The sequence below is a fragment of the Pipistrellus kuhlii genome, unplaced genomic scaffold (assembly GCF_014108245.1).
Source record: "Pipistrellus kuhlii isolate mPipKuh1 unplaced genomic scaffold, mPipKuh1.p scaffold_m20_p_9, whole genome shotgun sequence".
Lineage (NCBI taxonomy): Eukaryota > Metazoa > Chordata > Mammalia > Chiroptera > Vespertilionidae > Pipistrellus > Pipistrellus kuhlii.
The window spans coordinates 46,062,220-46,079,483 of record NW_023425595.1 but is presented as its reverse complement, the minus strand read 5'-3'; the positions used below and the strand labels follow the sequence as shown (position 1 = coordinate 46,079,483).

The 17,264-nt window shown below is 39.3% G+C and overlaps 1 protein-coding gene across 1 annotated transcript in view; it reads right to left on the bottom strand.

Moving 5' to 3' along the window:
- Positions 1-17,264, bottom strand: part of NAALAD2 (N-acetylated alpha-linked acidic dipeptidase 2) — a 51,653-nt gene that overhangs the window by 15,516 nt on the left and 18,873 nt on the right. The window contains exons 4-11 of the mRNA XM_036426334.2: positions 16,790-16,891; positions 15,990-16,115; positions 11,694-11,880; positions 6,302-6,395; positions 5,229-5,327; positions 700-785; positions 295-414; positions 110-192 (exon numbers count right to left, since the gene is read on the bottom strand). Coding sequence (XP_036282227.1) covers positions 110-192; positions 295-414; positions 700-785; positions 5,229-5,327; positions 6,302-6,395; positions 11,694-11,880; positions 15,990-16,115; positions 16,790-16,891 — 897 coding nt within the window. The remainder of the gene's footprint in view (positions 1-109; positions 193-294; positions 415-699; positions 786-5,228; positions 5,328-6,301; positions 6,396-11,693; positions 11,881-15,989; positions 16,116-16,789; positions 16,892-17,264) is intronic.

The window sequence follows — 17,264 nt, the reverse complement described above, 5'->3', positions numbered from 1 at the left end:
ACTTTCAACTTTCTCCAAATTAAAACCATATTAGGCAGTGGAATCTATTTGTGGACATCCTGAGGCACAGAACTTTGTTCCCTGTTGACCAAGAAAATGACTGACTTACCTCAGCCCACTCTGTGGATCCCAGAAGTCCAAATTCTTCTGCATCCCAGCTGGCGAAAATGATAGTTCTCCGAGGTCTCCATCCTATAATCATTGTAAACACACAGTTAGGTAGGTACACCTGCCTAAAATAAAGGAGAATCAGCGTGTCACTTTGTCCTCACCCACCCAAGAAACATTACCTACCTCTACGCATCAGTTTTCCAAAACTCTGAGCAATTTCTTGTAAAGCAGCTGTGCCAGTGGTTGGGTCAATACCTCCAAACACCCAGGAATCCCGATGACCCCCCAGAATAACATACCTGTCTGGAAAAGAATGTGTTCAAAAGAACTACAATTTTGAAGGCATTATAAATAGTTATAATTTACGTGCTTTTTAAATTTCCTCATGCTTGAGTTTCCTCCATAGAAAAACATTAGCACTACAGGGGAGAGTCTTATTTCAGATTAGTACAACTATTTTTTTGAAATGTACTAGTTTTGTATTAGCAAAAAAAAAACAAAACAAAAAAAAAACAGTTGAGTACAATGATCTTCTCTCACTCTTAATGTTTGTAAAAACAAAGGATTTTTTAAAATTCTCAGACTCACCAGGTTCCACAGATCCTCTGATAGTTCCAATTACGTTGTAAATCCTTGTAATTTTATTGGTATTATGAACGTGCATTTTAACCTTCCTAGAATTTCAAAAGGAATAAATTACTTCACATAGAGTGTTATGCCTAAAAGCTTTCTTTCAACGTTTAATTATGAAATGTATCAGAAGTGCAAAAAGCTTTATAATTATAATAGTTCAGTGAATTACCATATAGCCACCACCTAAATTAAATAATTGTTGAACCAATTGCAAGTAAGTTGCAGACATCATGACATTTTACTGCTAAGTACTTAAGCATGCACCTTATCGTAAGATTTTAAAAACTCAATTATTTTATATTCTTTATAACTATATTGATATTTAATTAAAATTCAAAGAAATCTATTATTCAACATGTCTTGGGTATTCATTCTAAAATGTGAAGTATAGGCTGCTTAATTACAAAAATAAGGAATGCAGCCATTATGTATTTAAGGGCAAATAAATCATTTTTTACATGTGGCTTTGTATTTACATTTTCTGCTGTTTAATAGTTTTCTTCATTATTGAAGTAGTGTATCAATTACAGAGCTGGCTCAGTGCTGCCAGTAAGAAACATGATAAATTCTGTAAATGGAAATTGGGGAAGTGCCTGTTAATATGTACAAGGCAAACATACAGTGAAACTCCCAGGCCATCACTGATGATTCCGATTTGGGGAAATCTTTTAAATATTCAGGAATTATAATCAACCTAATTAGAATTCAAAGGAAAATATAATCAAAGATGGGAAAAAATACATTAATATTTCATGAATCCAAAATGACATGGGAAAATGTTGAGTCTCTTTCATAAGGGAACAAAATTTACCTATGGAGGAGTTGCCGGTGGGAGGGGTGTGAGGGGAGGAGGGAGGTGAAGAGTGGAGATTCCAGCAGTTTATAATTTGTAGATCATTTTTTAATGGAAGAACTAACAATCTGTCAAAACCTATAAATTGTTAAGTGCAGGTTCTGTGTTGTTTTTTTCCCTTCAAAAGTTTATTGCACTTCTGAAGGCATATTTAATTTATGTGCAATATTCAATTAAAAATGCTTTTGGGGGAAAACTTATCAATGGTTGGTGTTTTGTGTGTTTTTGTTTTTGTTCATTTTAAGACATCAAGTAAAGGATTTATTTTTTGCTAATAAAAATTGATAGCAAAGCCCTAGCTGGTTTGGCTTGGTGGATAGAGTGTTGGCCTGTGGACAGAAGGGTCCCGGATTCAATTGTGATTAAGGCCACATGCTCTGGTTGTGGATTTGATCCCCAGTAGGTGTGCAAGAGGCAGCCAATCAGTGATTCTCATCATTGATGTTTCTATCTCTCTCCCCCTCTCCCTTCCTCTCTGAAAACAATAAAATACAGATTTTTTAAAAATAGAAAAATCCCACAAAAACATGTTTTCACATATATTTCTAAACATATGAGCCTAATATCTATTAAAAACCCCAATTCATTGATAATATATCATTAAATGAAATTTTAGGAAAGTCAAGTGAGGAATGAGAAAAAAACGTTAATTTTTTTCATTAGAAAATTTTATTTTAATGAAAATGAACAGAGGCTATCCGTTCATATTCTCAAGAGTTCATCCACATCTTTTTTTAGTTTGCTTATGGCAGATAAGTTATTCCCCAGTGGCAGCTGTGGCTAGGAATTTGATTTCATATCCTGTCATTTGATAATTTCTGTAAATGGATTATTAGATAATCAAGATCTCTTTAATGTAAGATCTGACAGAAAATGCATTTTTTAGTAATTTTGTGTTTTTGTCCATTTTGAACTCAAATCAATCAAGGCTTCTGTGCCCATGTTGAAGGATGTCAGCTTTTTTATATGTTGACCAGAGAATTTTTATGGTTTTGAGTTTTCTCTTGAACTGTGACTAAAAATAAAACTAAAGCTTCATCTTTGCTGCTTTCTCTATGACTGTTTCTGTTTGTAAATAGGCTTTTACCTTTCACTGTGTATTTTTCTTACCTCTAGAGGACATTAATACATCCTATATAATACAAGAGTAATTTGTAAATTGCCCCTAATGGCAGAACGACCAAGAATGACCAGTCATTATGACACACACTGACCACCAGGGGGCACTCAACGCAGGAGCTGACCCCTGGTGGTCAGTGTGCTCCCACAGAGTGAGCTCTGCTCAGCCACAAGCCAGGCTGACAGCTATAAGAACAGCAGTGGTGGCAGGAGCCTCTCTTGCCGCCTCTGCAGCGCTAAGGATGTCCAACTGTGGCTTAGGCCTGCTCCCCATGGACCTAAGCTGGCAGGTGTCCACCGAGGGCACCCGGGCTTCCAGAGGGATGTCTAACTGCCAGCTTAGACCCGATCCTCCAGGAAGCGGACCTAAGCCAGCAGGTGAACATCCCCGGAGGGGGTCCCGGACTACAAGAGGGTGCAGTCCGGGTTGAGGGACACCCCCCCCCCCCACAAGTGCACAAATTTTCATGCACCAGGCCTCTAGTTAGATAATAAAATATATCAAAGGAACTCTGTTCTGATTGAGTTATAGAGATAAATAAGCATTTATATAAAAAATTCTAAACTGTCTATAAAATAAGGAAATTAAACTTATAATACTTTGCAAGTTCTGAAATGAAAATAACTAGCCCTGGCCGGCTAGCTTACTTGGTTAGAGCATCATCCAAAACACCAAGGTTGTGGGCTCAATACACATAGAAGAAGCAACCAATTAAGCATAAATAAGTGGAACAAAAAATTGATGTTTCTTTTCCCTTCCCTTAAGATCAATAATCTATATATACTAGTAGCCCTGTGCACGAATCATACACCAGTAGCTCTCTGTGGGACCTGGTCACTGCACCTGCTGCCCAGAGGTTCTCAGTGGCCCAGAGGCCCATCCGCAGCCAGGCGTAGGAACGCTTGCTTCATTGCCACAGTGATGAAGCAAGCATTCCACCAGGCTGCTCATGCTGCCCACTCTCAGGGACCGTACCCCAACCCCTCCAGGACTGGGGGACTCCAACAGGGCTAAAAGGACTGGGTGCCACCATCTTTGTGATGGAGTGATGGTCTCTGCATATTACCCTTTTATTAGATAAAACCCTAATATGCAAATAGACTGAACATAGAACAACTGAACAACTGGTCACTATGATGTGCACTGACCATAAGGGGGCACGTGCAGAACATGGCAGGCATCAGCTGTGGCAGGATGGTGGGTGGGGGCATCAAACCAAGGCCGGTGCTAGTTGCTGCCATTTGGGGTGAGCCTCTGGTAGGTTTAATGAAAATTCTTTGTTCCCATGCACTGTGGCCCTGCCCAGTGCTTGCACCTGCTGCTGGCACTGGCATCACTCACACCTGCTGCCAGTGCCCAATGCCAGCCCCGATCGCTTGGCGCCATCAGTGGGTATGAGCGGCGGCTCCCAGCCCCAATCACCCTTCAGGGCTTCTCTACCTCCCCCTGCTCCTGAGGGGTGATCAGGGCTGGCAGCCACCTCTCACACCCACTGCTAGAGATGAACCCACTTGTACCTGCCTCTGGCACCAGCCCCAACCACTCTGCGCCATCGGTGGGTGTGGTTGGGGCCGACGCCATCCGTGCATGGGAAGGGCAGCAGTGGTGAAAGTTGGGCTGCTACAAGAGGGGCCGAGACCACCTCTGTGCCCACCGCAGCCTCACAGCCCACAGCTCCTTTCAAGGTGCACGAATTTGTGCCCTGGGCCCCTAGTCAATAAGTAAGAAATTAGAAAAAATAAAGAACAGTTTAAGAATTCACACTGTTAATATGAATTCTTAGCAAATATGACTAATTATCTTGGTTTAATAAAAATAGCTTTATCTTCCCTGATTTATCACCATGGCATTGCCTTATCTCTCCGCATTTCAGGCAAATCGGACTCCTTCACGTCTGACCATGCCATGCTGTTCCACTACTCTGTTCCAGCTGATCTCTTGCTGGCATTGCCTGCCTGCCTCAATCCAGTGGAAAATAAACTCTGAAAAATTAAGCTCAATGAACTCGTCCTCTATTTTCACTCCTCCTGTACAACAGTGCTGTAATGTGTTAATAATTAAGATAAGTGTATTGAGCCCTGCCATAGTTAGTGCTTGCCCATTTGATTTATTATACATAACCCACCCAGTAAGTGATCAGTAATGTTGCTTCCTTTCTCTTTTACTTCTTCTCCTTAAGTCAGCCTAGTGTTTCACACACTAGTATAACATTTTGAAAGTGATAGGGAAACCATTTTTTAAAACTTAAAGTAAAAAGGGATGTTAAAATATTAAATCTATAAACTCAAAAGTCTCCATTTTTGAAACCATGAAATAAATTTCTTCCACTAAATAAGAAATTTAATACATGATTCTGTATGTATTTCTTAAGTGATATAAAATGATCATTTATTTATTATAAAGGTGAGAAAAAGATGATAAGCAAAATACACCTGGTAGAACAGTTATCTTGACATTTTCCCCATTAAACACCGAAGGCTTTGCCAGGCTATTAAGTTACAGTGAGATTACCTGGAAGAATCATGCCCTGTGAAGCCCGGCCCGACGTTGTAATCCACATTAAGACTTCCTTTCCAGCTGTGGTCTGGTGAAGCGGTTCCTCCCATCTGACTGCCAGGAGAAAATGAAAAGACAGAAAAAGGCTGAGCATCACTATTTCTTAGGAAAAAAGCATGAAGTGTGATAATGAGATATTCATACACTTAACAGATACTTATTGAGCATTTACTAAGTGCCAGGTACTGCCCAAACTCCCTTCCCTTGTGGAGCTTACGTTCTAAGGAGAGTCATAACTGAAATACATAAGCAAAACATTTCATGTGTTAGTGCTCGGAGCGAAGGAAAGATATACAGAGGAAAAGGAAAGCTGCGGCCTCCTTACTTGTGATTTTATTTGTGTAAGGATGCCTTAGGTCCAAGAAAATCCTAAAAATATAAAATACATGGCTGTGCTAAGGAGAAGAAATTAATTTATAGAGAAGGCACTCATTATATAGTAGGTATTCATAAAGCAATTACTAAATGTTATACAGACTTTTAAAAATAAATATATATAAGGATATTTGAAAAGGAACATTATAGGATACATATAATAGCAGCAAACATTAATAGAATGTGTACCATATTTTAAATACTTTACATGCATGACCTTGTCTACTTATAATAATCCTATCAGGGAGAAACTTTCAGTCCTCATTTTATAGATAAAGGAACCGAATCAGAGAAAGATTGAGTAAGTGGTCCAAGTTCACATATCCAAGTGGTGGGTATTATCATTTTTAAAATGCCGGTCAAGTACAAATATCAAATGAATATTTAAGAAAATCCAACTACTTCAGAAATCTCAAATCAGTATTTTTCTCTTTGGGTATAGTTTTGCTTTTGAGGCTCATTTGTAGCAAAACTGTTTTCATAGGCACTAAACTGACTGCATGTATGGGGGTGGGGGAAAAGGTGTGCTGTTATTCCTACTTCAGGAGCTATTTTGATCTGATACTTTAAATTTAATTAGGTCACATTGATTTTAGAAGATGAACACATTAATGCAAAATATCTTAATCTCATAACCAATAAGAAAACTGTACCGTAATAATATTTCTGCATCATTAAATCCAATGGGATGTACAGGGATTTGGGGTATTCCCACTCCTTCTTCAACATCAAGTCTAAAGGTGTACTCTGCAAAAATAAATTTCATACAATGAAAACAATTGAAGAATCTTAGCCAGGGGTATAAAAGTATTTTTTTGTTACTATTGCAGATTTGCTATATATTTGACATTATTTTCAAATTAAACTTTCTGCCCAAATCAATGATTGTTTTATATGATCTATTTAAACCATTTATATTCTAATTTAAAAATCAATTCTAGGTAGTGTAGCTCCCAAACTTGTTTTGACATTTCACACAATTCTCCTGAATTTTACAAGCATATTTTATTTTCTTAAGGATATCCTGAATCCTTGGAGAAGCTTTAGTTAACCAGGTATCTAGAAAATGGTTCGCGTTATTCTGAAACTAGAAATAACTAAAAATTTTAAAGGGAATTCAAGAGATATTGGGAATAAGTGGTAAACATCTTGTTCAAACATAATATTCTCTCTAAAGAAAGGTTGTTAACATGTTACCAGGCTTAAAAATCTCCTTGGGACTTTGTCAACCAAAACAGAATTATATAACAACTGAAACACCTATTTAGAAAAAAGGTTTCAAACAAATGACATCAGATTATACTTAAGAAACTAGAAAACAAAGATAAATTAAAAGTCAACAATAGGACAGAAAGATCAGGGCACAAATATAAGAAACAAACAGAAAAATTATAGAGATTATCAAACTCAAAGATGGTCCTTTGAGAAGATCAATAAAACAAATAAATCTAGCAATATGGATCAGAAAAAAAGAAAAGTACATAAATTGCTCATATCAGGAATAAAGAATATCACTCTAGTATCTGCAGACAAAAAAAATAAGATTATTATGAACAACTCTATGCCCATAAATTCAATAACTCAAGATAAAATGGGCAAAGATCCTTGAAGACACAAAATATCAAAGAATAAATAGATAAACTAAATAGCCATATATCTATTAAAGAATTGAATTTTTAGTTAAAAGCAATCGTACTAGTAAAACTTTAGGCCTGGTGGTTCTATTGAGGAATTCTACCGAACATTCATAGACAAAATCAAATCCATTCTTATAAACTCTTGCATTAAAAAATGAAGATGAGATAGCTGCCAACTCATTCCATGAGGACATTAATGACAATAAAATGAGGACTGAGATATTATAAGAAAAAGCTTTAATCTTATATCTCTTAGGACTACAGAAATTACCAAAATTTTAGCACAAATCCAGCAATATAACAATATATAAAAGAATAATGCAACATAACCAACAAGGAAAAGTTGGTTTAACATTACAAACAGCAGCAATCAATTTAACTTAAAGATAAATAACATCATTTTAATAGATGGAGTAAAAGCATTTGACAAAAATCAGCAATTTTTAAATACATGTATTAAGATAAAAATCTCTTCTCACATTACCATAGAAGTAAACTTTCTTCATTTGACAAGCAATCTGTAAAAAAACTTACAGCCCTACCTGGTTTGGCTCAGTGGATAGAGCATCGGCCTATCAATTCCCACCAAGGGCACATGCCAGGGTTGTGGGCTTGATCCCCCTCAGTAGGGGGCATGCTGGAGGTAGCCAATCAATGATTCTTTCTCATCATTGATATTTGTATCTTTCTCCCTCACAGAAATCAATGAAAAAAATATATAGTCAAAGCAAACAAATAGACATATAGATGGTATCATACGTAATAGACTTCTCCTTAAGGCAGGATCAAGGCAAGGATATCTTGTTCCAATACTACCGTGTTTCCCCGAAAATAAGACATCCTCCAAAAATAAGACCTACTTACAGGTTTCCTTCTGAGTGAAATATAAGGCATCCCCCTGAAAATAAGCCCCCCCACCCCACCCGGCTAAACACCAGAGATTTGGTCCACTGATTCTAAAAGAAATGGAGTCACAAGAAATTCACCAGGAAATTCAGGAATTGGATTGTTATGATGATGTTCCAGAAGATGATGACATGATTGTCATTGAATAAATGAGTCAATTCTTGATACTATAGGATTCACAGTTTGTCATGGTTTGTGTTGACAACTACCATACTACTATACAGTATACAGGTAATAAATTTCCTTTATTTTTATTTAACAATAAATGTGTATTGTATTCTTCTTCATGGAAAAATAAGACATCCCCTGAAAATAAGACCTTTGGAAGCAAAAATTAATATAAGACACTGTCTTATTTTCGGGGAAACAGGGTAAGTTGAAATAAAATTTTTCAACTGAGTACTGGAAGTACTAGCCAGTGCAATCTGTATATAGAGAAGCCTGAGTGAATGACCAAATGACTGGTGGACCAGTTGCTATTCCATGCACTGACCACCAGAGGGCAGATGCTCAATGCAGAAACTGCCAGTCCCAATGGGGCCCATCAGTGGGAGGAACTGCAGGCAGGAGGTTGGCCAGCCACAGGAGTTTAGCTGTGGGAGAGCACTGTCCATCCAGCCAGGGGGAGGGACCCTACCATGCATGAATTTGGGACAGATGCTCTGACCTGTAGGTTAGCTTGCTGCTGGGGTTAAGCTGATTGGGACTGAGTGAGATGGGCCAGACAGGCTCTGGAGCCCTCCCACGATCCCTCCCCAGTCTTGATTGTGCACCAGTGGGGTCCTTCGGCCTGGGCTGTGCACTCTGGCAATCCAGGACCCCTCGCGGGATGTCGGAGAGCTGGTTTTGGTCCAACCTTGCAGGCCAGGCCAAGAGACCCTCTAGTAAGGCAACATAAGAAATAAAAGGCATCCAGGTTGGAAACAAATTGTTTTTATTTGCAAGTGACATGATTATCTATGTAAAAACTCTGATGGAATCTACAAAAACTCTATTAGTGAGTTTAACATGTTTGCAGGATACAATATCAGTGTATTTCTTCTAAAAATACAATAACATTTCTATGTATCAGCAATACAGCTGGAAACTGAAATTTAAAATGTAACAAGTAACAAAACTATAAAATGCTTATGCATAACTGTATAAATGTATGTATATATATATATATATATATATATATATATATATATTCTCTAAAGTAAAACTTTAAACACTGAGAGAAATTAAAGAATACCTAAATAAATGGAGAATTGTGCCACGTTCAGGGATATAAAGATTCAAATTTTTAAAAAATGCCAATTCTCCTCAAACTGATCTATAGATTTAATTCAATGTCTTTCAACCTCCCAAGAGGCTTTTTTTGTGTGTGTGAAAATTGTTAAACTGGTTCTAAAATTCAAATAAAACTGACCTGGAATAGTCACAAAAACTCTGAAAAAGAAGCGTAATTTGGAGAACTCACGTTTCTATTAGAATATAATGTTAAAATATTTATTATAACACGTGTTGGTGAGGATGTGGCAACTAGAGCACTCATGCACTGCTGCTGGAATATAAAATGGTGCAAGCACTTTGAAAAACAATTTAACATTTCCTTTAAATGCTAAATATACCTCCATCGCATTACCCAGCCCTTCCATTCCTATGTATTTACTCAAAATAAATGAAAGCATACATACAAAGAGGCTTGTATACAACTCTTTAGAGTAGGGGTGTCGAACTCAATCAGAGAAGGGGCCAAAATCTAAAATCCAGCCTAAATCGCGGGCCGAATGGTTTACTGAACAGTCATAAACTGTCATTGTGATGGAAACGCAGCGGAGTGCAGTGATGACAGCGCGGTGCGGGCCACATTGCAAGGCCTGGCGGGACGGATTTGGCCCGCGGGCCTTGTGTTTGACACATGTGCTTTAGAGCATTAGAGCAGCTTTATGTATCACTAGAAGCCCAGTGCACAAAATTCATGCATGGGTGCTGTCTCTAGGCCTGGACGGCTATGAAAGCACAAGCGTCTGGCATGGAAGGACAGGTCCCAGATGACCTCTTGGCCCTGGGCAGCTCCTGGATCCCTATGCTCCCTTCTCCACCTGAGTCATACTGCCTGAGTCCCCCTGTGGAGATTCTGTGAGTGCAGCCAGATGGGGCTCAGCATGGGCCTCAGTGGTAGCCTGCAAGGAAGCTTGGTAGGCAGCGCACTCTTTCCCAGCAGGCCTCAAAGACCGGCTCCTGTGCAAACCCACAGGGAAGCCCAACCAGACCCTTTGGCCCCAGCGGCTGCAGCCCAGCTCACGTGGAAGAGGCCACGTGAGTGCAGGGTGGGCTCCTCCTGGGCACCTGGCACCTGAGCGCAAGGGCTTCCCTGGCACACAAGCCCTGGTCCTGGGGAAGGGTAGCAGGGGAAGTGGCAGCAAGTTTGGCAGACACCCCACATTCTCATCAACCTTTGTCCCAGTCACCCCCACCCCCAGGTAGCCGGCGAGAGATTGCAGCATGTTGAAGACACCTGCCATGTTCCACAATGCCCCCTCGTGGTCAGTACGTGGCATAGCAAGTGGCCAAACTCCCTGCTGAACTCCCAATCGAGGGGACAATTTGCATATTAGGCTTTTATTATATAGAATAGCCCAAAACTGCAAACAATCCAAATTTTAATCAACCAGTAAATGAATAAACAAACTAGTTTATCTATTTAATGGAATACTTACTACTCAGCAAAAATGGAATGGATTATTGACATGTATCGGTAACATGGACTTCAAAATAAATATGCTGACAGGAATCAAATCAATGTTTCCGTAGGGGTTAGCAGGGAGGGGACAGGAAGGGTTGAGAGGGAGCCATTACAAAGAGATGAGAGGAGCCCAGCCAGTGTGCTCAGTGGTTAAGCATTGATCTATGAACCAGGAGGTCAGGACACATGCCTGGGTTTTGGGCTCAGTCCTTCACTGTGGAGCATACAGGTGGCAGTAACCAATGATTCTATCTCTCTCTTCCTCTCCCTTCCTCTGAAATCAATAGAAATATATTTATAAAAATAGAGATGTGAGGAAACTTTTGGGTTATAAATAGATTCATTAATTTGATTGTGGAGGTGGTTACATACTAGTGGATGTCAAAACTTTTCATACTTTACATATTTAATAACAAAAAAAGTCTCCTTGTTATTTTTTAAAATAGAAATGTATGATCTAGAGAAGCATAAAATCACTAAGCAATTCAGAAACCCTACATCCTAGTTGGATTTGAGGGTCTGTGTTTCTGAACCTCCTCTCTACTAAAGGTAGAGAGACAATTGAACTGACCTTCCCTTCTCCATGTCCGCATCTCATGAACATTTACAACTAAGACAATATAAGGGAAATGTCTGAATTCCTAGCAAGAGCAAGCTAAGTTATGATTGCACACAGCTCTAATATGTCTTATAAATGCTTGCTTCTATGCCTTCTAAGGGCAAGTACTATTTCTGCAGAAACAGGCAGACCAGGACAGGCTCATCCCTTACCTTTAGCTGGGTAGCCTGGAGTGAGCGGGTCGCCGGCACCATTCAGATTTAACACGTTCCCTCTCTGGGCTGCAGTTCCAGGAAGGTTCCATCCTTTGGGGTACGGCTGTACCTCAGGGGCAGAGTAGTCAGCTGGGTCCGAGTACAAGATGATGCCTATGGCTCCTGCCGCCATGGCGTTGTGAACCTGCAGGGGAAATGGGCAGTCAGTGACATACAAATGGCAAATGACTGAGTTGTTCATCTAAGCAAAAGCCACCTTAATAATGTGAGCAAATTCAGTCACTGCTTTTCATCATGCTGTTACTCATTTAGCTCTCTTTGCCTTGAATATAATGTCTCCGTAGACCTAACAATTCTCCTTTATTCTACACAACTCCAAATAAGTTATCACTTCTGGGAAACATTCCTACTGTTCCTAAAACTGGAAAATAAGTGTTTCCTGCCCTGGCTGGGTAGCTCAGCTGGTTAGAGCATTGTGCAATATGCCAAAGACTCAGTTTTAAACCCCAATCAGGGCACATACAAGAATGAACCAATAAATACATAAATAAGTGAGACAATTAATATCTCTCTCTCTCTCTCTTTCTTTCCCTTACCCTCCCTCCCTCTCTTCTTCTCCCTTTTCTCTCTGTCTCAATCTTTCAATCTTTGCCTCTTCCTCTTTCTAAAAATAAATTTAAAAAAGGAAAAATTAAAATTAATGCCTCTCCTCTTTGTACTTCTATGTTTTGTACAGATTTCTATTTTAGAATGGATAAAAGTATTTTAAAAACTTTTAAATATCCTCTCTCCCCTGGGTTAGCATTTTAAGAGATTAGTGTTATTATTAGCATTCCATTCTATATATAAAAGAATACTGGAACAGAGGGTGTTTTTAAGAACTATCCACCCTCCAAAATCTGGCACATCATAAAGTAACCACTCCACAATATGTGTGGTACTAAACTAATTTAAAATTATATGCAGAAGAGTCATATTGTTTAAAAATTGGTCACAGTGTTTCTGTAAATATTTTCCTAATAACCCAAACTGACCACAAATAAGAAAATCTATATATATAAAACCCTAATATGGAAATAGACCAAATGGCAAAACCAAATAACTGGCTGCAACCGAATAACAGGGATTCTCCACCTCCCCCTGTTCCTGAGGGGCAATTAGGGCCAGTAGCCACCTCTCATACCCGCTGTTGACACCAATGCCACTGCTTACACTCACTGCTGGCACCCAGCACTGCTCTTGATTGCTCAATGCTGTCAAAGGGTACAAGCAGCGGCTGCCAGCCCCAATCGCCCCTCAGGTCTTCTCCACCTCCCTCTGCTCCTGAGGGGCAATCAGGGCAGCAGCTGCTGCTCACACCCACTGAGGGCACTGGTCCCACAGAGGATGGGTCAAGATCTGCCCCTGTGCCCACTGCAGCCTCCTCACAGTCTACCGTTCCTTTCAATGTGCATGAATTTGTGCACTGGGCCCCTAGTATACCCTATAAGATACTAAATTACTCATTGCCAGAAGTATTGTAGCAAAATATAGATAACCATCAGTTTTGATCAATTAAAACATTCAAAAAACATTCATATATAATGTTAGTGAGAGAATAACTTGTTACAACATTTTTGAAGGATAATCTGATAGTGTGTATAAAACTTTTTAAACAATATATAATATGAATCAGCCATTCAACTTCTAGGAATCAATATTACAAAAATATATTCACACAAATGTTCAAATACACAAAGATGTTCACAATTGATTTATAGTTCTAACAAATTTAAGACAATAAGCATCTGTCAACAGAGAAATAGTTAAATAAGTTGCTATCCATTCTGTGAAATATTATGTAGTTACCTAAAGTAATGAGAAATTTGCTTGATAAACAAGTTACATAGAAATTAATAAGTATGAGTCACTATCTGAAGTGCTTTTATACACCAGGTCATTTAATCCTCACGAGGATTCTAGGAGTTTGGTACTATTGTTAGCATTTCCATTTTATACGTGAGGAAACACTGGAACAGAAAGAAGGTTAAGCAATTTGCTTCCAGTAAAAGACCTAGGGAATAGGAAGTCCATACTAAACCAGAACCCAGGCTATAGCGATGTAGAGTCCCATACACTTAACCGTGGAGGAAAACACACAAGTTATTGCTGAGGGACTAAATAAAGTTATACAATATATAGTTTCTGGTGTCCTCTTTGTAAAAAAAATATATATGTAAAAAAAATTACATAGGTAAAAATCATTATAGAGACATGTATTTATACTCATATTTCACAGAATTAGGCCTGGAAAAAAATGTTAAGATTATGTCTGGGCAATGAAGTTGGGTAATACAGGGGAGCTTTTTGGGCTTTTTTGTTGTTGTTTTTTCTTAATCCTCACCTAAGGACATTTTTGCATTTGATTTTCAGACAGAGTGGAAAGGAGGGAATGGGAAGAGAGAGAAACATTGATGTGACAGAGACACATAGATTGGTTTCTTCTTCATGCACTTCGACCAGGGTTGGAGAGCAAACCTTTAAGGGATGTACCTGCCCTTGACTGGGAATCAAACCTGCAACCCTTCAGTCTGCAAGCCAATGTTATAAACACTGAATCAAATTGGCCAGGGCAAGTTTTTTTTTTTTTAATTCATATAAATGTCCTTTAATTAAATGTAAAAGCAAATATTGCCTGGCTGGTGTGGCTCAGCAGTTGTGCATTGATCCATGCACCAAGAGATCTCCAATTCAATTCCTAGTCTGGGCACATGCCCAAGTTGCAGGCTCAAGTCCCAGGGGGGTGCATGCAGGAAGCAGCCAATCAATGTTGATGCATTGATATTTCTCTCTCTTCCTCTCTAAAAGCAATAAACACATTTTTAAAAAAGAGGGGGAAAAGCAACTGTTGCTTTGGTAATAAAATTATTGAAAATAATTTCCCTTTATAGATATATGAGATAAAAACAGGATTTTATGTGCAAAAATATTTTCTGTGCTATGTATATGTATATGTATATGTATATGTATGTGTATATGTATATGTATGTATATATATATATGTATATGTATATCTATATCTATATCTTTGTCTATCTATGTCTATCTATGTCTATATGTCTATATCCTATTTTATCTAATAAAAGAGTAATATGCAAATTGACCATCACTTCAACACACAAGATGGCTGCCCTCATCTGGTCAAAGATCCTGCCTCCATATGGACACAAGATAGCCACCACAAAATGGCCAGCAGGATAGGGCAGTTGGGAGGGACCAGGCCTGCAAGGGAGGACAGTTGTGGGTGATCAGACAAGCAAGGGAGGGCATTTGAAAGGGACCAGGCCTGCAAGGGAGGGCAGTTGGGGGCGATCAAGCCTGCAAGGGAGAGCATTTAGAGGTGATCAGGCTTGCAGAAAAGGGAAGTTGGGGGCGACCTGGCCTGCAGGGAAGGACAGTTGGGAGGGACCCAGGCCTGCAGGGGAGGGCAGTTAAGGGCAATGAGATTGGCAGGGGAGCAGTTAGACATCAATCATGCTGGCAGGGAAGCAGTTAGGCATCAATCAGGCTGGCAGGGAAGTTATTAGGGGGTGATCAGGCTGGCAGACAGAAGCAGTTAGGGTCAATCAGGAAGGCAGTCAGGCAAGCAGTTGGGAGCCAGCAGTCCTGGATTGTGAGAAGGATGTCCACTGCCAGTTTAGGCCCGATCCTACCAAGATCGGGCCTAAACGGGCAGTCGACACCCCTTGAAAGGCCCCATATTGGAGAAGTTGCAGGCTGAGCTGAGGGACACCCCCTCCCTCCCATGCACGAATTTCGTACACCATGCCTCTAGTATATAATAAAATGCTAATATGAAAATGTACCAAACAGTGGAACAACTGGTCGCTATGGCGTGCACTGATCATGAGGGGGCAGATGCCCAAGGCAGTAGGTGCCCCTGGTGGTCAGTGCACTCCCACAGGGGGAGTGCTGCTCAGCCAGAAGCCAGGCTCACACCTGAAGAGCACAGCAGTGGTGCTGGGAGGTAAGGAGCAAGAGGTGCCGGACTGCAAGAGCCCTGGACTATGAGAGGCATCGGGCCTAACCCGGCAGGTGGACATCCCCTGAGGAATCCTGGGCTGCAAGAGTGCACAGGCCAGGCTGAAGGAGATCCCCTTCTCAATGCACGAATTTTGTGCACAAGGCCTGAGATATATATATAATATATATATAACAATTTTGGAAACAATATAAGATGTTCATGTACATTTACAGAATATATCTTATCTTCTTCACTCTAGGACTCTAGGAAAATAAAAAATAGCACAGTACTTTATTTCCCCTGAAGATCTTCCCGTATCTGGCAATAACAATCTTTCCAGTGCAGTTGATGCCCATTTCTCTTTCTAGTTTGAAAAAATCTTCGGTACGAGCATAGTTTACGTATACAAGATCTCCCTGCAGGTAAAACAAACAAACAAAAAAACACACACAAAAAAAGAAAACAAAAAAAGAAAAACTGCTATAGTTAAAGAGAAAACTGAAGAATAAGTTTGCTCCCCAACACTGAATCATCAAATGTTATCTTTCCTGCTTGGGCTTAATAGATAGGTCCATGCTAATTCTACAGGAGTAGAAAATATTTCAATATGTTCAAAAGTTTTAAAAACGACAATATGTAAAACATATTAAACCACGTGCCCTACTTTGAAGAAACTTCCAGAGTTGTGGGAAGTAGGATAAATAAGAGTCATTTTAAAATCCCAGCCAAGTTTAATTTCCAACTATGGAGTTCATCTGAAAATGTCTATAGTCCGATCTATAAAATCACATCGATAATTCTGTAACAAAGTCAGACTATGAACAAAGAAAAAAACTTAAAAACATCTATTGCTCTTACCGAACTAAAGGCATGTTTAGCATTTCTTTATTTCAAAAAGTGTCATTTGGTTATTAGGGTCTCATTTTTGTGTATTTATTTTCTTTTTCTTTTGTTCTTTTTTAAAGAAGTGTGTGAATAGCACTGAACTTCAAAGATCAGCATGCATGGGCCTCCTAATCTTTTCCCCCACATAGGTTTTATATAACAAATAAAGTTTTAAAGAGTTGAATGAGAAAATGTCTCATTTTACCTCTGGTGTGCCTTGGGCTGAGAAAGCATTATATGGCGGTACAATATCTGTAACATTCTCATATCCATCTGGTGGTTGCTCAAGGTATGATGTTTTAAAAATCTAGCAAGCAATGAAACACATGACATTAGGACGAAAGTTTCTAGGTTGCTGTTAAGGAATAATGCATCTTGCCCCACGTACACACTTAAGGTTAAGCATCCTGAAACTAGTTCTGTAATCAAAAAGATAGATTCCACTGGGAACAAGGAGAAAGAGCCTTGTCATCATTATTGTCTTCAAAGTCATGGAAACGTCTATACATGCATGCAATTTCAGGTAACTAATAGTTCCCACGTGATGTAAAAAAAAAAAAAGGCTTCGAAGGAGGCACTCTCATGATTCTCCTATTCCTTTCCGTTTGTCTCTCATTTGCATTTAAATAATGTGTCCCTCTGTTTTATCTGCAGTAGTGCTAGCCTCATTCCATACTCCC